This window comes from Micrasema longulum, unplaced genomic scaffold, assembly GCF_059751315.1.
Source record: "Micrasema longulum isolate JH-2025_06_02 unplaced genomic scaffold, ASM5975131v1 h1tg000403l, whole genome shotgun sequence".
Lineage (NCBI taxonomy): Eukaryota > Metazoa > Arthropoda > Insecta > Trichoptera > Brachycentridae > Micrasema > Micrasema longulum.
In genome coordinates, this window is record NW_028277603.1 from 1,013,263 (window position 1) to 1,035,831 (window position 22,569).

Here is a 22,569-nt window from a genome sequence, read left to right on the forward strand (position 1 = left end):
TAGAATAATTGAAATCTGTTTCGCAAAATTTAGAGACGGCTTTGAATTACGCTATTATTTATTTAGGTAGGTAGGTTTTTATATGTAGTTTATTTTGGCATACATAACTGTTTTTTCGTTTTTGGAGATTTTGAAGTTTGCTTGAAGTTGTAGCGAGACGAATTGGATTGGATTATCATTCAATAAGGAAGTTTGAGGAAGCAACAATTAAAAACTAACGGCTCATAGTCCCCTATAACGAATTTATTTAAGTAAAACATTTTCGTAAAAAAAATAAAAAAACAGGTTACGCGGTATTGCAGTTATCACCGACGATATTATTTCGCACGTTAGCAATTTTGCAATCTAAGTGTAGTCATAATAATTGTATATTTTCATTCTTATTCGTAGTAATATTTTACTACAATAGGTCAAGATCGATGTTCAATTATACTGATGAATTGCTAATTTCAACACGGAATACCCAGGTTTTAATAATCTATTTGATCTCATAGAGAAACAAACGGTAGTCATAGTCATCAAACCGCGGGGGCAGCCATGCATACGCCACATAATCAACCAATATTCAATTATACAGAAGTGGAATTAATTGTGGACACTTTTAGAAATTCTTTAAAATTTCACATTTATACAGTAGTGGAATTAATTGTGGACACTTTTAGAAATTCTTTAAAATTTCACATTTATACAGTAGTGGAATTAATTGTGGACACTTAGAAATTCTTTAAAATTTCACATTTATACAGTAGTGGAATTAATTGTGGACACTTAGAAATTCTTTAAAATTTCACATTTATACAGTAGTGGAATTAATTGTGGACACTTAGAAATTCTTTAAAATTTCACATTTTTTTCACCATTCTAACTTTATTTTCATAAAATCATTAAAAATAAATTTTAGAGGCAAACTATTTATGAATGCTGGCCTCGTGGTGTAATGGTCAGCGCGTTTGCCAAGATTATATTACGCAAGGGGTCTCGGGTTCGATTCCTTACATGGTTGATATGAAATATTTATTCAAAAAGGTGTTTTCACACTTGAGTATTTCATAGTCCGTGGACGCGTAAGCGTGAGACTGATCATCTTACCTTCATGTAACAAAAAAGATCAAGATACGCTGCGGTTGGTGTACCAAAGCAATGTCCAATGCACCATTAGGTGCGAAAAGACAATAACAAAATAAATTAATAGTTATTTGCAATGGCGAGACGAGTTTTGTCTATTTTTAAGTTTGTATGAAGTATGAAAATGTTATTTTGTTTCAATTATTTATACAGATACACTCTTATTTATTTATTTCGGATAGGTACATAGCGCCATTTTTGTGAAAATCCCATCAAGGGCGCTGAACAATAAGCATCCCAACACGCCTTGCAGCTACAGAGCGCACGGACGACTAGAAATCTAGCCCTCATTTACACTGCACAAAAAATGAGTAAAAAAGCTTTTAATTTATAAATAATCGTTCACAAATAGAATCAAGATTACATGTCCTGCAGCTACAGACCGAGTGGGAGGTTCATATATAATATAAAATCTAATAACAGCAAAAGTCTTTTCAGCTACAAAGCTACAGCTAAAAAGCAAAATGATTTTAAAAAGTTTACAAAAAAAAAACTATAATAATACATCGAGCTTAAGAACTAGCAAGTTTGGCAAGTTTACTGAACATGCAACAGTACAAAAAGAAAAAGTTAAAAAAATAAACAAAGATACAATTCCTATACATATTATGGTTAATAGGATGACGAATACCTAACGTTTAATATTCAAATGTTTCAACTCGATTGATTATCTTCTCGGTAACCTGTCGATATTTATATTGAGCGATACAATATTACGTTGAATATTTTCACAAAACAAAAAACCTGAATGATAAGTACAGCCGTACATGTCATAGTAATTATGTGGGTAAAATAGCGAGTCGAGGGAACGCGAACGCGAACGCCTACGTCTACGTCGAAGAGAAGTGTACACTGGCGTGAGCGGATCCCGTAATGACTTGCAATTATTTGCTATTTCTAAAGCCATTCGTCCGCTAGAGTGCTTTTCGGAGAGCAATAAACACGAGCTATGGACTTTAGTTGACGCCGGCAGTGGATATACAATCATTCAAAATGGTTCATTCTAAAAGAATTAGGGTAACGACGTTAGAGTACCGAGTATTTTAAAAAATCAGCGACCTTCGTCTTGTCCTCGAGAGTAATAATGCGCTGTCCGCACATAAATATGCCATTTCGCTCTATTGCATTGCACAGAACAAAAGCGTTGAAAATTTTTGGTTTGCTTTTTGGTTTAACAAAACAACAGATATGTTATATAAACTCAGAACCATTAACAAATTTCCACCAATTGTACAAAGTTGGTAAAGAAAATATAATACATATATAGTGTAACAATTTAAAAAAAAAAGAATTGTAAATGGGGCTGACAGTGATGCATGAAGAGAGAATAAGAAGGGGAAGGGAGATGTGCATATTTATTATTGTAGTGTCTTATCATTGGTTTATTAGTTAAATTTATATAATTTCTCTAACGTTTTTCTTTGTTAAGGAAAAATAAAAAACCTGCTGATAAGCCGGTAAAGCGGTTTAGTGGGATCATATTTTTTCCCTATATATTTTCTGTTCATGTTTACCTTATTAAATAAAAATAAATACAAAAAAACACGTTTTGATGGAGCTGAGAGATTGTTAAGTTAATTTATTTCCATATGAAAACATCTAACAAAAGAAAAACAATAGTTTTTAAAAGTTATAAATATCTTTATAGAATTAAATAAGAGTTTTTTTTTTAAATATAATAAATAGTATAACTCTAAACTACATTTTTTAAAGTTATTTCTCAATGAAATTGAGTCATCGATATGTTTCATAGACCAACAAGCGCTTTCGTCTAAGTAGGCGTTTTTAAGTTAGTCAACAAATAAAAAAATCTAAATAGTAAAAACTAACTTCAAATACCTCCAACCTTACAGTTTTTGTAAAAATACATTTAATTTCGTAGTAAATATACATGTTTTAAAGATGCCTCGAAAGCGATGAAACTAGTCACGGATTATTCCAAATTTGTGGATTTAAGTATCACTCGTCTTTTATTTATACAATTAAAATAAAGTAAACTAAGAAGTGTGATTCATACTTTGAATCAAAATCATTAAGTAAGGAGTTTTATCATGACATCTACAAAAAAACCCATCAAAATAATTTCTGGGTCAATGTAAAACATTTTAAACAGCTAATGAATTTCATATAAAATTTTAGACACGATTTAGACGTGTTTCGTGTCAAATAAAGTTTGTAAAAAAAAGTAGATAGTATCATGCATGAACCGTGGTATATTTATAACACGAAATAAATGGGGAATAATCTCGGCATAAACGGTGCGAATTTAAATTGAAATCGTCATCCGAGTAAAACTGTATTTTAGGCGAAAATCTGATCCGATAGAGCCATTAAAATTACGGTATGCGGCGCCGAAATCACATTCCCAATCTGAACATGACCATAACTCAGTCGGTTTGTGCCGAATTCAAGAAAAACAATGAACGATAAATTCGAAGCGAGCGATTTATTTTTATCAGCAGTAAAAATTTTGGCAATAACCAAGGTGCTGTTGGCGCTCTGTGCGGCGATCCACAAAGATGATGGAAGAATTCCAATGAGCGAATTACTTTACGTCGATACCAAATAAGATTAGATAGATATTCTTTTTGATTCTATCACGTAGAATGCATAATAAGATATATTTTTTCTATTTTAATTTCCATATTCAAGATACCGTCGCCATTCAGGCAAAAGTCAGTAACCAAAAAACATCATTTTGAGAAAAAGCATTTTAACAGTTTAGAGACCAAGGAAAAATGAGATTGTTATGTTTTGGAGGTTTTATGTAGGTACACAACATAATGAGGAAGTTCCGTGGTTTTTTTAAATTTGTTAATAGACGGTTAAACTAAGATAAAAATATATATATTTTTAATTTTTATACATTGTTATTATCAGCGCTATGATTTATTAAAGTTTTGTATTTCTGAAATTACTCCGCATGTGCCGTCAGAGGTTCTCTTCCACTTATTCCGGGTCAGTTCTGTCGGTTGATCCGTTGACGGTAAATAAAACCGGATATCTTTCACAGCACTCTTATCATCGATTGATTCATATGAACTAGTGACGTCTTTCAAAGAAGTTCGTTTCGATTTATTTTTTTAAATTGTACATTTTTAAAAAACTTTGCAGTACAATGTAATGCTCTTATTTTTACCGCGCGCAAGAAAACATTTTTTGTATCCGATTTCCCGTAGGATTGAAGTTCCTCAATAATTCGAGTATTTTTAATAAATTCCACTGGTAACATTTTCCTTCTAATACATACAAAAATATATGTGGAAAGTTTTAATGAGGGAGGTGGCTAAAATTAGGTTTAAGTGCCTTGAGATTGTTTATAAATTGGGGAACGCAAGCTTAAACAGTTAGTGAAAGGAATTAAATATTAGTATAATAATTATAATGTTGTGGCAAAAATAAATATTTTTAACATGTTTTTTGTTATGTTTTAATATATTTATATGATATAAAGTCACACTGTAAAAAAATATTTTTTTTCTGACTGAGTTACCTTGGTGACGTTTGCCCTTAAAGAACATAATTTTACGCTTCGAATCGCATGTTTGACTCAATTTTATGGTTAGTGACTTTTGTCCAAACGGCGACAATATCTACCTAATTTTTAGATAGTGGCCCAGTGCTCAAAGGCATGACTCGTATATTTTTCGAATAGTTTCGGATTTCTCATTAGCACGCCAAAACATAACATGGAGGCAATTATAATTTTGAAGAAAATGTACAATATTTTGAGTAGCTGTAAATCCGCTAAATGTCAATTTTACAATTGTCACATTTTTGTTTCGTTTTACTATTTAATTTATTGAACAAAAAGCGCTTTCGCCAAAGTAGGCATATTTTTTAAATTATTTTCTTTTATTCGGAAACATTCAGTACGGTTACATAGTTTTATATTTTACATAGTTAGACTTAACTCTAATGGACCAGTGAAGTTTCCATATTTTATAATAATGTAAGATTATCAATAAAATAAATAAAAAACATTAATGGAAGTTGTTTAAAAATTAAAGTAAAAAAAGTTATTTGAAAGTTTGTAGTTAGTATTTACAAATGGAAATAATATTAAAAATGAAAAAAAAATGTTAAAGTAATTATAAGGTAAGAATTAAGAATTAGAAGAATAAAGAATGAAAAACATGCTCAGATGTAAAAAAAAAAAAATATTTTTAAAAAGGAACATTTTCAAAAAGGAAAAACATAAATATACACATATGGTATTCAAAGTAACGATGGGAAGAATCTTGAAATGAAATATAAGACAGTAAATTTTAGTCAATTTAAAAAACATCTTCAAAATTAATGACACATTATAGTAAGAGCAGCAATATATTGATTTTATATACAAGATATATATACCCTATATATACACAAGACTGGGCGAATCTTTGATATTTTTTAATTAATTACTTTTTTTGACGATTAAGGAAAGAAGAACATTAGAAACACCACTCTTGATGATGCCGCATAGGCAAAAGCGCGCGCTAGTCAATAAATAAAATATCATTAAATAAGAAAAATATCATAAAATAAATAAAACAACTTTGTTTTTAACCACTATTTTTTTTTCCACCGGCCGGTTTCAAAGCTATATAAGCTTCTTTATCAAGGTATATTTAGATATAGTTAGACTAATGAGTTCTATCCTATTGTATTCTATTGTGCTTCGTCTGGAACTAACAAAATCAAGTCTCTGTCTTGTAAAGGGTGGGTTGTAAAATAAAAAAATAGTGGCTATAAATAAATTATTGATTGATTTGGTGTTTATTTTGTAGAACTCTGACTTGAGTCTACTAAACACTTTATTTTATTTTTACAAATATAAAAACAAAAATTTCGTGACAATTGTTTCGCCATGTTAGGGTATTTTCAAACGAATGTGAAGATTAGATGGATTGAATGTCCTTATATATAAATGCTATAAATAAAGTTGTTTTATTTATTTTATTGTACTGAATAACCACAAAGTTAGGGCTTCAAACATAAAATTTATAGTAAAATATAAATTAAGGTTCATTGCATTGATATTTCTATCAAAATTATAAAAATCAAAGTAATAAATTAAACCAGCAAAAGAAAAAGTTTAACCTAGAGTTTCATAATCCCATCTGAAAGATATTTTGCATCTCCGTTTTATTTGTTTAAAATGATTCCTACAGAAAAATAAATCACGAAGAGTAAGTAGATAAAATAATTAAAAATAGCATTGGTGACCCCCAGGGGGGCAATTAAAATCAGAATTTAACAGTTATCTTAGACTGTCTAAAGGTAAAGTTGATATTTATGTACGAAAATGTGTGTATTTGTATAAAAATTCAAAATATCTTCGTCGGTAACCTGTAATTGAACATGTTTAGAATAGAAAATTGTAAACATATTATATTATTCATACCAAAAACTTAATTTTACTTTGCAGATAAAATTTAAGATGAAGTTTAAATTCCTATTAGAATACGGACCCTGGACAGGAAAATGGCAGTGATAGGTTTTCTTCCCCTGTCACAAATTATTTGAAAAAATATTTCATCCCGTAGAGCAAAGGAACGGAGTAATTTCCGTTCTATAAGATGAAGAAGAGGTTTCTTTTGTAAAATATACTTTTTAAGGACAATAATTAGGAATCGGGCTGTGGTCCTGTGGCTAGTATCTCAGACTCACGGACCAAAGGTCCGTGGTTCGAATCCTTCTCTACCCCAACTTAATTCCCATTTTCTAAGAGTAAGTTATTTACAACTCGTTGAAAATGGCCCTCAAAATTAAATATTTGGGTAAATCATAACGCATATACTTCTTTAAAAAAAAAAAAAAAGTTCCAGGGTCATGTTCGTTTCTGAGATTATTTGACACAAACGATATTATTGCCCACAAGAGAGGCATCTGACGTCAGCTCAAAATATTTCACAGAGGCGAAACAAAAAGAGGTCAACAAACAAAAGAAGGCTATGAAGCATCTAAAAATAAAAAAAACACAGCGCGATAGAAACAAAAGTACGCAAGGGGAGAGATAAGAGACGATCACATTCCGTATCGGGTCTCCGCCAGGCTAGAGTGGGGTGGGGTGGGGTGGTTAATCAGCAGAACAGAAAGATAACGGCAGCGCTGGAAGCAGTTAAGAGGCAGGGCGTAGCTCCCAAGCCCAGATACAGATAGAGGAGCGTATGCGATTGTCGCGCTATCAAGATGATCTGTACTCTGTACCAGCGTGGTATCAAACTTGTGAAGTCACTCAATTAAAATGGGCTAAGAACAAGCGTAACATTTGAAAAGTGGCATTTTATAGCAAATAAAATTATCTGGTTGCATCTCACCCATATCCGATGAAATTTTCGATTAATTTGCTTAAAAAAAACAGTTTTTTTATTTATTTATTTCTTAAGTTAGCTTATATTAAAACTAATATAAACTATTATGTACATTTACATCATCTATATATATTTACATTTCATTACAGTAACTTATACATTTATTTTTAAATTCTTTCAGACACTTTTCATTCTTCATACATTCAGGCATCTCATCATACATTTTTAAACCCTTATACATCAAACAATTTTGCGACTCAGCTCTTTTCAATAATGGTAGTCTTATTTTATCCTTTTGTCTAGTAGCATATTCATGACAATTTTTGTTTAAGACAACCTTATCCTTAAAATATTTTGGTAATTTATCGTGAAAAAATTTATGTATAAATACAACATATTAAATTTAAGTCTCCTTCTTACAGATAACCATTTTAGTTCATCTCTCATTTTTTTTACATTGCTATATTTATTTTTCTTAAGAACTATTCTCATCCCTTTATTTTGTAAAATTTCTAGTTTATTTAAATTTCTTGGAATGATGGAAGAATTTCTTATTAATTTCTTATCACATACCCACATAAAATCACATATTTATACACAGTTGTGACTGTCTCTAACTAGGGTTATTTACCCAGTACTAAGACTGTAAAATTATAAAAACAGTAATCGATACATAGAAAAATAAATTAAAACAATATTTTTAGAAAAAAAGGTGGTTAACATACGAAAAAAACGTAATAAAAGACATTGTAAAAAAAAAGAAATACAAAAAAGAGACCAACACAAAAGTTTCATACAAATTGAAATTTTTGAAAAATTGAAAAAATTCGAAACTTAGCAAAAAAATATAAGCACCTTATCAATAAAGAATTAAAAAGGATCAAACCAAAAAGTTTGTTTGTTCCATAAGCACTGCAGATAAACAAACACCTTGCTAGAATGAACCTTCGGAAACTTCTAGACGTAGGTTCTGCATTGCGGATGTGGAAACACCATTGCACATCATATGTGAATGTGATCCTTTACATTATAAAAGAAGCCTCATACTCGGGGGACCGCTGGTTAAATCCGAGGAAATTAAAGAGCGCGCCTTCTACTTAATAACCCGATACTTTGCGGATCTGGGCTTGCAGGGGGGGATTGAGCAAAATGAGAACTCTCGCCTTCCACACAGTAGCCAGGCTCTTTATAGATCTGGGCACGGAGGGCGAGAACTATTCACGGGGACCCGTCACAATAGAACTTTACAGGTCGCAGTGACGTCAGGAGCTTAAAACATACCACTGGTCCCCGAGAATAAGAATAAATAAGTGCTTATGACTTGTCAAAATAAATACCTTGGGATTTAATGTACATCAAAATAATAGTAATCTACATAGATTCCTTTTTTTACGGAAGGATCGTCTCTTTCTATTGTGAACAAAAAAAACGAAATTCGCGAGGCAGTTTTGGCACGAATTTATCAAGGAAATGTAGTTTTTATAATGGTAACATTATTCAAAAATCAAACACCCATTCGGTTCGATGTCTCTTTATTACATTCGTAGGTGGCCCAATAAATAAAAATGACAATTTCGTTTCCACGAATACCCGAAATGGCTGCCGGGAAAATATCGCAAATTTGATTAAGAATATTTCTCGGAGTGAATACGAGAAGCGAAGTGGAAGAAGCCGAATGTTTACGCAGAAACCGAAAAAAAACACGAGATCTGACATTTCGGTGAACAATCCAAGAATTCAATGAGGAGAATTGGGTAAAAATTAGAGCAATTTACTACACGGCAATTTCTTAAAAATGTACGAAAAATATATTTTAATAAAAACGAACTACTTTGCATGACGTCTTTAGTTCATATGAATCAACCAATGATAGGAGGGTTGTGGAAGATTTACAGTACACTTAACGTCAACGGGATCAATCGGCAAAACTAACCGAGAAGAAGCGGAAGAGAACTTGAGACGACACACGCGGAGTAATTTCAGAAATACAACAATGTTTGATTATGTCCAAATGCTTGCAGACTGGCTGGATTTCCTCCCTAGGGAGTTGTTCATATTTAAATTTATTTCAACAGAGAGGGAAAAATTTTTGAGAAGGGAATATGGCAGGGAATATGACAGGTCATAAGCCCTGTAAATGCCTAGACTTCCATATTCCCTTCTCAAAAATTTTTCCCTCTCTGTTGAAATAAATTTAAATATGAACAACTCCCTAGGGAGGAAATCCAGCCAGTCTGCAAGCATTTGGACATAATCAAACATTGTTGAATTACTACCTGGTAAAAGAAGAAGTATAAAAATTGAAAAATTGTTTTCAGGCGTTGCCTAGTAGGTGATTTGGTTCAGCCGGATGAATCTCACCCACGTGATAAAGGTTTCAGCTCTTTTACTTCACAAAAGTCAACAGATGGAAGAGTTGAGGAAATGTGGATGTTCAAACATAGGCAGAATGGTGAATGTTACACAGTGTGTAAAGTGGCCACTTAAACCAGCCAATGACAGGTCATAAGCCCTGTAAATGCCTAGACTTCCATATTCCCTTCTCAAAAATTTTTCCCTCTCTGTTGAAATAAATTTAAATATGAACAACTCCCTAGGGAGGAAATCCAGCCAGTCTGCAAGCATTTGGACATAATCAAACATTGTTGAATTACTACCTGGTAAAAGAAGAAGTATAAAAATTGAAAAATTGTTTTCAGGCGTTGCCTAGTAGGTGATTTGGTTCAGCCGGATGAATCTCACCCACGTGATAAAGGTTTCAGCTCTTTTACTTCACAAAAGTCAACAGATGGAAGAGTTGAGGAAATGTGGATGTTCAAACATAGGCAGAATGGTGAATGTTACACAGTGTGTAAAGTGGCCACTTAAACCAGCCAATGACAGGTCATAAGCCCTGTAAATGCCTAGACTTCCATATTCCCTTCTCAAAAATTTTTCCCTCTCTGTTGAAATAAATTTAAATCAGAAATACAACTTTAGTAACATAATGCTCTAATTTTTACCGCGCGTAAGAAATCATTTTTGTATCCAATTTCCCGTAGGGCTGAAGTTCCGCATTATAAATATTATGTGAACCAACTTCAGGTGTAAGACGCTTCGGATAAAAAAAAAACATTAATAAAATGCAGATAGTATTTTGATTATAAATAAAAAAAAATGTTAACACTTTTTAAGCTTTTGATATTAATATTAGGAAGTTCAGCACTACGGGATATTGGATATAAGAAGTTTCTCGAAAATATGTAAACAAATTAATAAAAAATGTTTTAATAAAAATGAACTACTTTGTAACGTCATAGGTTCTTGCGAATGGATAGATAGATAGACCGGATCTTGTCTTGAAGTAGTTTTTTTTTTTTTTTTTTGTATTTTATTTTATTAGTGCCTGTATTTATTATAAGAAATTCTATGTACCATCGTAAGAATGGACTACATAAGTCCGTCAAATAAAAAAATAATAATATAACCAATCAATTATAGTGTTGTCATGTGTTGTGATAGATTTCCAGTATCCAGGTGGCCATTTTTTTAAACGTTTAGTGTATTTTGACAGCAACGGTGAATGTCTACGGGAATAAATACGGGGAAAATGACTTTAGAATGTCAGCACATCTCACCGACGACAACTTGTGATGTCACGGGTGGGGTAATTCAAAATTACAAAACTTTAAAAAAAATCACAGCGATGATAAAAATATATTTAAAAAATCTTTGCCTTGGTTTGATTGTAAATATATTTTTTTAAAACGGCTGAACTTTCTCATTGACGACCGCCTTGCGCAAGAGTTAAGACACTGCAGATAATAAATAAAAAAAATTCAAAGCCTAGGACGTTGGGTAAAACAATTCACCGCGATTTTTGGACATCGAGGGATGTTAAAATAGTACCATTTTAATTTTCAGTTCAATAAGCTATTTCCCAAGTTCATTGGAAAGATAATTTTTTGCTATTTTGTTATTCCAATAACATGTAACAAATACATAAAGACATAGGTTATTCTTCTCGATATTTTTTTCAAAACGACATATCTCTTATGGGTATGGAATATTTTGCAATCATACGACCATAGAATTAAGAATAGTCCAGAAAGAGCGTAAAATCATATTTGAAAACATCGGACTGTTCAAAAGTTGCCCCAATTTCGTAGCGCGCATTCGTAATTGGAAAAAATATAATCATAACACAAATGTAAGGTGAAAAAAAAGCAATCTGTTAATTTCTCTAAAGCTTTAATTGCGCGCGCGGAAATATTGATTGACACAACAGAGTAGATAAGTAAAGGGTCATTAAATTAATGAACTTTGAACTTAAAATATAAAACAAATTTCATTTTACATAAATCGGATATGTTTATATCATGTTAAATAATATTTGATGTTTTAAAGATAATGTCGGTCAAACGTCCACCGCAGAGTTGTTTAATCCGAGGTCCAATTTCCATTAGTTCTCTCATTAGATGAGCAAAGTAGGGTAAAAAAATTACTACCCTGGCAACACTAACGAAATGTCCATTTTAATTTCTTCGACAATCTGACAGATAGAAAAATAATTCAATTGTTAAGTAATGCATTTGTTACATACACATTCATTTGCTAATTACACATGAAATGTGATTTCATCCTTTTTCTTTAAGATCCTAGCGGTATTTCTACACTTAAAAGGACACAACACGGCATAGTTGAATTCAAATCAGGAGTTGCGTACTGAGCGACGTCTACAAAGAAACTTAAAACTACTCATTTTTTAGTAGTTTAGTCACCTTCTGATCGATGCTCGTATGCGGTTTCTGGACTATTCTTAATTCTATGCATACGACTCAATTAATCTCTTTCATCGGACAATCCCTTTCTCTACCCACATAGGCGCATATATTAAGCATAGAATAATAATTCCTTCAAGCATGAGGAATGATAACAATACTACATAGATGAGATAAAGTTCAAGCTCAAGCCTCGAGAATAAAAAAATAACGCTTCGATTTTATTTCGTCGGTAAAATCGCGAATTAAGGTGCACGAAATGTTTAAATAATGCAAAAAGCGAACGAAGTGGTTTGGCAAATCGTGTATCAGGAAGACGGAGGTGTGCTGAAGTAAGCGAGTGGGCGACTGAAAAGTTCAAGGTGTTACCAAATGAATATGGTATTTTTCTTCCATTGTGCGGTTACCGAGAGGTAATTTATTTAATGTTACGATAGCGTTTTACTATTCATTATTATTATAAGCTATTAAAATGCTGAAACTCTGTCTTCGCTTACTACGCGAGTTTCTTGCGACTGAAGATCGTTTTGGCGGTCGTGAGAAAAACCATAAACAGAGATTGAAGTCTATGAAGGTGAATGAAAAAATATTTATTAGAAAAGGGGTAACCCCTAGATCGCTGTACAAGATCAGTATTTTTTAGTAGTTCAATCACAAATAACTATCTACGTGCTTAAAAACATGCTAAGCATTTGAGCTATCACAATGAACATACTTAAGTTATCGCAGACATAAGTCAACGCGTGTGGAAATAAATACAGTTCATTTGCGAAAAAGCGGCGTTTACTATAAAAAATATAACAATATATTGCATTTGCAAAATAGTAGAGTTCTAATACAAAAAAGTGAAAATTAAATTACAATTACTATGGCGACTGCTTTTCTTGACATTTGGCTGGCCAACCGCCGGCTAATGCAATTAATAGCGTGATAAATAATGAATAAAAATAGCAGTTTTGGAATATTTTCCACATTTACAACGGTGAAATTCAGATATGTGATTGCGCAGCAGGATTGTACATCGCGAAACGTAAATATTTTGACATTTAATATTAGGTGTTTACGGATGATCGCAAGTACGATAAACAACCATGGTGAGAAATTGTTATCACGTCGCTTATTAGCACGTCGATAGTTATTTGTGATTGAGCTACAGAGGACGGTTTTTTGTAAATAATATTTGTTAAAAAAAAAAAAACTTGCAACTGCGCCTGCGGATAATCTAATTTGGGCATAGTTTATAATTTTATTTTATATTTCATTAGCAAACGACAAAATATCGTGTTTTGAAAAAACGATAAGACTTTTATATTTTTTTAAGCCGGGTTTTAGCGTGTTTTGGTGAGTTTTTTTCAGGTAATCGATGCGTCTCGATACTGTTTTTTTATATATTTTTTAAAAGACTGGATATCGCCATACGGGGCGAATATCGTGTTTTGAAAAAACGATTCTAAATTACTCTGGATCATTAGCATGTTGCGAAACCGTCAAATCACTTTATCCTTAATTTCATATGTTCTGATTAGGTTATAAAGAAAAGTTACGAAATAAAAAATATTATCAGAATCATGCGAGAAATTTAGCATTACTTTTGAAAAATCGTCTAATCGTTTCTTTATCTTCTATTTTTACTTATTCATTTTTTTTCACACAATAAACAATGATTAATAATAAAAATAATGTGACCTCACTGGGGTTACCCGTGCCGACGACACTTACCAGTATACTTTAAAAAAAATATTTTTACATGTGAGAATATATAAAGAAGAGAGAGAAATAACAAAATGTTCAGACATTTTTAAATACTACGTATTTATGTTTATATTTAATTTATGTACATCTATATTACTTATATTACAAAACGCAAAATGAAAGAACAAAATCGTAACATAAAATTTCCATTCGTGGAGCAGATGATTCAATATTGGTTTGGGCGAATGAGACAATTCATTTTACTTCTACCCAGCTGCACTATCCATTTTTTATAGCCTCTTTGAACATTTTCTCGTTAATAATTGTTTAAATGGACAGTTGAAGTAGGTTATTGATTTTAATTGCGTAATTATTAAAAATTCCTTTGTCCGAAAGTGGTATTAGTTTGTATTTGTTTAAGTTGTCTTCGAGTTGAGGATCTAGTGATTACATTATTTGTACGTGTTGTATTGTTGGGGATTTTTGTGCAGCAAATACACTATTTAGGACTGTGTCACTCGTACCACCCCATCCAATCATAATGTTATATGTTTATATACCTATGTTTTAAGAAACTACGATACGACTTAATAACAAACGTAATAATTTAATTAAAAATCAAAAACGAATATAAAATTCACTGTACATTTTATGTTTATTTACAAGACGGTTATTAGATTTTTTAATAATTAACAACAAAATTTCACTTTAAATGCATTAAAAAATTTCTTCACAAATCATTTTTTCTAATTGTTTAGTAATGAATTTTTAGATTTTTTTAACCTTAACGCCAGTCTAACTCTCGGCTCTAATATTATGATTGTGATTGCTGGGATTTCTTGTACCTAGTTTATCTATATAAAAAATTAACTTTTTTTTCGGTCTTACACGGTTTGACCTTTCTTCATACGAACGCATTCTCGCTACTAGAGTAGCGATTTTTTTACACTCTTAATATATATCTATATATATATATTTACTATTGGCGTGTCTCTATCGTTTTGTTTTTTTGATAAAATGTTTACTATGGGAACTAGGACCATCCAAAACCCTGAAAAGCGCCCAGTTTTATTTGCGGTCTTTGGACGTACGGTATAGACACAGACAACTACATTTGAAAAACGCAAAAGCCACCGGGACAAAAAAATATCCCGATACTTAATCTTTCTTTAAAAAAAACGGTTCAGTTTTGAAGTGCAGAAAACGGGACCGCGAAACATCTTTTTTTCGATTTAGTCGCACAGTATCGGGGACGCATTTGCGATAGAGTGACAGAAAAACCGTGGCCAAATACCTATTCATGAAAAATCTCAGCCACCATATATCATCTTAAGAATGCTAATACGTATTTATTTAACAGAGTACTTACTAAGATTTTAAAAATGACCTCGTATTAATTTGTGTATTTTGTTTTGTATATGTAACTTTAAAAAAAATCAATTGTAAAACAATTTGATCTGTCTCCGCTACTTATTATTTCAAAAACATTACTGCCCAACATTTTGACTTCGTTTAATATGTCTACAGCATGCTTCCGGTGAGCAAGATAGAAATAAAGAAAATGACGAGAAACCTGGAAATAATACTGCTCCCATTGATGGATGAAAAAATACTTTTTTAAAGTAATATATTCCAGAATGTCGAATAATCAACTAACGAAGCCAATTCGTATGAAAATTTCTGTGGAAATGAAAAATAACAAAACGAGATAGACTGCTACGACCACCGAGAACTAGTTCCAATTTGCAGACGCGGAAAAAATGTTCAATTTGGACACAATTGGGATTCGTTTGTCCAAACGTGACAAAAGCCGCGATCAATACGTGCGTGCGTACCGTTGAGATAGAATTTCTTTAAAATAACACGAGTACAGGTTCTTATTTTATTTTTTGGGGGAGATGGGTCGCACGGACCGGCTGCCGAGCACCGTCACAGGCGTCTGTGGTCATCGCCCATAGGCGTCTTCTAGCTCCTGAGCGCATACTCGGTCGTGCGTGAACAATCTCTGTCGAAACAGAAAAATAATCATCTCCGACGGGCGAAACCGCATTCAGATAGTCCGCAATATAATTTAATCGATAGTTTATTATTACCGGGCGCTATGTGAAACGTAGAGAACATTCGTAGAGACGCACACGAAGTGAACCAGGGGCGTGCGGTGAGGTTTGCGATCAGGGAAGCGGTCACTTGGTATTGGATACATAGGTAAAATGTGCCTACTACTAACACAGTAATTCGAATTAAATGCAATGAAATGAACTAAAAAGCTATTTTTTGCCGTAATTTTTAGAAAAATAGTTATATTTCATAGTTGAATATTATAATACCGTCGTGTCAATCGATTTAAGTGCTAAATTTGTTATAACACAGTCACAATATACGAAAAATAAACATGTATTGGTTTTTTATTATATAAATAAAACACGAGTGATACTTTAATCCACAAGTTTGGAATATCCAGTGACCGGTTTCATCGCTTTCGCGACATCTTCGAGACTGGTCGCGATGAAACCGGTCACTAGATATTCCAAATTTGTGGATTAAAGTATCACTCGTGTTTTATTTATATAATAAATTACAATGAACTTCCATCAAATTTTCACTTACAAACTTAAATGTATTGGTTTGTTAGAATTGCTTCCACGGAGCTATTGAAGATCTCAATTTGCGCATTCGCGGACTAGTGAATTCAGGACTGGGAGACGGCCTTTTAGGAACCAACCTCAGATCGCTACGATTAATAACAAACTAATTAAAAAATATTTGTTGTAGTTAAAAGTCATTTTTTTGCGGAAGCATTGGTTCCATCCAATCAATGGATGGACCGTGCATTAAGTGTACCAAACAGAGATAGTACACGACATCAAAAAAAGCAAATGGAAGTCGGAAGATAGAACGCCACACCATTCTACCTTAACATACATAACGCCCTGCCCCTTATATTCAAACATTTTCTCATTCACGCACGCCGATTATTCCCACCTCTAAAAAATCAATCTTTAAGTATCGTTGAATTTGCCACGTCTTTCTCGTGCGGTCTTCCTCATTTTCTGCATCCATCAGCATTCGCATCGTTAATCTTTTCTGCCGTTCTTTCTTAGTCCAATCGTTCATCTGCGACAACCCTTATGAACAATGCTCGATTTAGCCGCGCACCCTCTAACATAGTAAGTGCATCTTTCGTACCGATAGTTTTGCTATAAATTCGCCCGAGAAATCGATAAACGACAGACAACGCAAAGCAAAAACAACACGAGAATGTGTTTCAACAAAAAAATGTAAAATCATAATCGTAATGTGAAATAACACAAGAATACGCTGGCGATAAAAAAACGTTTTTATTCGATTCGTCTAATGCCATCCATTAGTATGAGAGATATTATGTCAATATAAAATAACGTGAGTCACACGAAATTGAACCTTTAAACGCTTCATGGGTTATTAGTATCAACATTCTCCGTGCATAGGTCACGATACAAGAAACATTACGATCTACTGCCGAGTTTGCACGATGATAAATGCGTCGCACGAACGCTGCATCTTGTACTTCGAGACCCTGCCGAGTTATTCGATATTTCTATTTTTTGTTCTACAGTGTTCTAGAGTATTGATAGTGCCCGCTCGCATTAAGAATTAAGAAATTCTCTACCAACACGTAGCAAGTTCTTGCATGTAATCAAATTGAAAGAGGTGAATTATTAATACACTGAAAGTTTACAACAAAAAAAAACATCGCGGTTAGATCGTCGCAGATAGCTTAGTAAACCTTTCAGACGGCTAAAGAAACGTCGCGGATTACTCAAGAAACGTCGCATAAGACTAAAGAAACGTCGCAGAAGGCTAAAGCAACGTCGCAGATGGCAAAAGAAACGTCGGGGATTACTAAAGAAACGTCGCAGACGACTAAACAAAAGTCGCGGATTACTAAAAAAACGTCGCAGACGACTAAAGAAACGTCACGGATGGCTAAAGAAATATCGAAATTACTATAGAAACGTAGCAGGAAGTTCATCAATATATTAATAACAGTATATTAAAGAGAACCAAATTTTATTCATTTGTCTTTATTAACATATTACAACGGACATGAAGAACATTTTAGAGAAGGTAATATAGAAGTCTAGGCATCTTCAGGGCTTATGACCTGTCATTGGCTGGTTTAAGTGGTCACTTTACAAACTGTGTAACATTCACCATTCTGCCCATATTTGAACATCTATATTCCTTCAATTCTTTCATCTGTTGATATGTTAATATGTTAATGTTAACAGCTCCCTAAGGAGTTGAATCCAGTCCTTGTCTACAAAAGTTTGTAAAAACTCAAAATATTGTTAATTTGTCTTTAGTTTTAAGATTTCAATAATATAATATAACGATGCCGTAACTTCTGAGCACAAAATGGCTCAATCAATATCCAATTCGTTCACAATCTGTGTCTTATCTGGGTATTGGAAATAGGAGGGTCTTTAGGAGTATTTTTATTTTGTATTCACCTGTGCATAGGCTGCGATCGTTGCGTGTACTGCGCCATGGCTGTGTATGGGGGCTGGGACGGCGCTGGCGACTGTGGGCGGGCCTCCTGTACCAAGCATGGCTACCACTAGACCACCGGGGGCATCACACCGCCCGCCGGCGACCCGCTGCCAGGCTGTACGGCCACCCGGTTAGAGCGAGCGCTTGCCGGTCGGGAGCGAGCGCTTGCCGGGCGGCAGCGAGCGCTTGCCGGTCGAGAGCGAGCGCTTGCCGGGCAGCAGCGAGCGCTTGCCGGTCGAGAGCGAGCGCCTGCCGGGTTAATAGCGAAATTTGCCGGTCGAGAGCGAGCGTCGGCCGGTGGATTCAAAAACGCACTTTTAAATTCGCAACTGATTATCCGTACCAATGATGATTACAGATTACTAAGCACTTTTTTACACTAGCTTGCGGTGAGAGATTATTAACACTGTAAATTAGGAAGACTGGATTACAATTTAACATTACAAAGGAGCTCTTATTTCATTACTATCTGATTACAATTATTGACTACGTGTAAAAGGTTACGAAATGCGGATTAATAAATTTAAAAACTATATAAACGGATCACAGTTGAAAGAATGAAAATTCGCGATGATTCACAGCGTTACGAACTATTTAGCACTTTGTTTAAGATAAAAATATATTAATAGAGAGGAATGTTACCCCTACACGCATTAACTAGTAGCTATATACCGTGATTAGTGATTTCCATTAATATTATCGGTTTGGCATCCACAACACTGCCAAGTAATTATAATTTCGTATTATTAATTAAGCGTGGTTTAATCATTATTGGTATAAAGAGCTCCTCGCTAACGTCGCCAAACGTTACGAAACCTGAAACAAAATTCAACATTAATATAGAGTTCAACAGACATTCTACAATAAAACAATTCACAAATAAATTTAATGACATAATTTTAATTGGATTGCGGCCTAGCGTTAAACAAACAATATTTCGAGCATATAATAAATAGACACGTTATTCCTATACTAGAAACATCTAAGATACGGTAAGCTATAGATAAAATATTGCGTTGTCCTTAACAATGAAGAGTTCAGTGCAACAGGAAATTAAATATGCACATAAATGTTTTCTTAGGCTAGGCGCGGCAAAAAATTAGAGCATTAAATAGTACGGCGAAGTTTCTTGAGAATGTTTTAAATAACAACGGACGAACGGCGACACTAGTTCCTCCGAATCAACTAATGACAAGAGTGTTGTGATATATAGATTTCCTGTTTACGGTAAGCTAATTCACCAATCGCCAGAACTCACCGAAGAGAACTTGTGACGTCACACGCGGAGTAATTACAAAACTTTGAAAAATCATAGCGTTGATAATCGACAATAAATAAAAAAACCACTGAACTTCCTCATTAGACAAAAGCAGAGATGACAAATCACGATAGCAAACATTCACGTGAGAAAGAGTAATTTACATTTATTTAGTTTACATTTGTTTACAATAGATATGACACTCGCTAGCAGCTTTTAAATTTTTGTAAAAAATATACTTCTTATCAACTTATTCCATAAATTGGATTGTATTTACGAATGAAAAAAATGTATCTGTTTTGTTTTTCCCAATTTCAGTGCAATTAAAGCATACATCAGCACACGTCTGATCATGATGATTATCTGTTGGAGAATGAAACACGGAAGGCAATTACCCACGAACTGAAATGCCATTATACTTCATTGATTTCGAGACTTTGGATGATATTTTGATTTACAAATCGAAAAATTGGTTTATATTTTCAAACAGTTTTTTTTTGTTGTTATTGCTACTTATGCGTTAAATGAAAAAAAAAATACATCTTAAAACAGGCTTATCCATGTTAGATGGAGACTAACCTAACCAGAGGACGCTTCGTATACATTTTATAATTCACTAGTTTTAGATAGATTCCCTGGTATGAAATTTGTATACTTTAATGCAATAAATTTATAAAATAAACAAATTAAAATCTCAAAAAAACGGCATTTAAAAAAAAATTAAGGTCTGTAATAAAAATATTGTGAGCGGATCAAAAAAAATATTATTCAAAGATAAAATTAATAATATTTGGAGTGTGTCGAAATGTTTGTAGACAGGCTAGATTTCCTCCCTAGGGAGTTATTTAGATATATTTTTTTTGCCACAGAGAGAGAAAACATATTTGAGGCGCGGGGTTATCTTATTAGAGGACTTCTAATAAATTAAATAATACGGAAATACTTCACCAACGTCAACTCAAGTCCCAGCTCTTTTCTTAACGAAAATCGACGGTTGAAAGTACATTCCTCCACACACCTGAAACCGTTTAAAAGACCGCGGGTCTTTCTATCGGTTTTACTCATACAATTTTTTTTTTTTTTTAATAATTCAACGCTTGAAAGAAATGTAGAAACAATCATTTATGTTCAAACAAAAGGTGAATTTAAATGTTACATAATACGTAAGATGATCACTTGAACCAGCCAATCTCGAGACACGTTGCCGTCGGATAAAAAATACATAAAAAAAAACGATAATATTATAAAGTAGTTTTACTGCGTTGTTATTTTATCTCTGCGTCCAGGCCGATGAAGAGTACATACGATTATGTATGTGAAATAGAACCATAATTCTGGAAAAGTGTTTTAGACTCGGTAGCTACTCTAAGGGCAAACACCCTGAAAAACGAAATTTAGAAACAGCGCACTAAATTCAGTAAACGCGCATTTGCGGTCGCAGGACCTATGGCATGGAATGCTCTCCCAGCAGAGGTGCAAAACTGTGAGAGTGAAATGATGTTTCGGAAAAAAACTTAAAACCCACTCGTTCTCTAAATCATTTGAATAAATCCGTAGCATGTCATAACAAAATAAATTATTTTGATTAAATGAAATGTATATATATAGAATCACTTTTTAAAGCGCACTTCATTTATAATATTACGAAAATGGCGCTATATAAGTTATCTTTAATAATAAAAAGGCATTTTTAAGAAGGTAATATAGAAGTCTAAGCATTTACAGGGCTTATGACCGGTCATTGGCTGATTTATATAGAATCACTTTTTAAAGCGCACATCATTTATAATATTACAAAAATGGCGCTATATAAGTTATCTTTAATAATAAAAAGGCATTTTTAAGAAGGTAATATAGAAGTCTAAGCATTTACAGGGCTTATGACCGGTCATTGGCTGATTTAAGTGGCCATTTTACTTTTACTTGGCCATCATTCTGCCTATATTCCTCAACCCTTCCATCTGTTGACTTTGGTGAAGTAAATATAAAAATAAATAACTCCCATGGAGGAAATCCAGCCAGTCTGCAAGCATTTGGACATAGTCAAAACATTGTGGATTCCAGCCTACCTACCCGGGAATGACATCGAGGGGATTAGAATCGAGCTCATGTTAATTATTATCGCTTTAAGGCGTTGCCTAGTAGGTACGCAGGTGAAATAATTCAATCAGATAAATCTCACTAAGGCCAATAAAGGTTTTAACTGTTTTTCACAAAAATCAACCGTTAGAAGAATTGAAGAAATATGGATGTTCAAACACAGGCAGAATGGTAAATGTTACACGGTGTGTGTGAAGTAACGGAAAAATAAAATATGCCGCGTCGGAAAACATTTTCCAAAATTTCATAATATTTCTGTAAGGATATTAAAGTTCTTAGATGTAAATAAATATGAATTGAATCTGTTTTTTTAGAATTTACTTGAAAGCTTATAAAATATTGTGGATTTTACAGAACATCACGCAATTTCTCCGTACGGTTAGCCAGAGAAAAGAACGTCGCACTTTATTTCATAACACGATTTATCACGGATCGACTCGTGCGTAAACGCCGCGTAACTTATATAGCGCCATTTTTGTTAAATACTACCTTAAGAGAGAGCACTTTTAATTGCGAACTCTTATCATTGAAATTTATTTACGTAATTAGTTCGAATAACCCGCATTTTCGTAAAGTTTACTCAAGGGCGCTTTAGAAAAGTGGTTTTAATTCATTTTATCGTCACTTTTAGTTCATAGCGTCATTTTCGTAATATACTTAAAAGGAGGCGCATTGAAACACTGATTTTCATAAAATATTTTATTGTATATTTGAATTAAATTTATGTAAAACTAATTTCTAGCGCATCTTATTATTTTAGGATCGATTTCTGAACGAATATTTTTACAGGCCGTTTTTAAAA

General features: G+C 33.2%; 1 protein-coding gene across 5 annotated transcripts in view; it reads right to left on the minus strand.

Moving 5' to 3' along the window:
- Smr (nuclear receptor corepressor smrter) overlaps window positions 1-22,569 on the minus strand; it is a 426,844-nt gene that overhangs the window by 402,250 nt on the left and 2,025 nt on the right. For 4 of the 5 annotated variants that reach the window (XM_088226003.1, XM_088226001.1, XM_088226002.1 and 1 more), the window contains exon 2: window positions 18,370-19,225. In XM_088226003.1, coding sequence (XP_088082129.1) covers window positions 18,370-18,407 — 38 coding nt within the window. In that variant the 5' untranslated portion in view covers window positions 18,408-19,225. The remainder of the gene's footprint in view (window positions 1-18,369; window positions 19,226-22,569) is intronic. The other variant, XM_088226005.1, reaches the window with a different exon arrangement.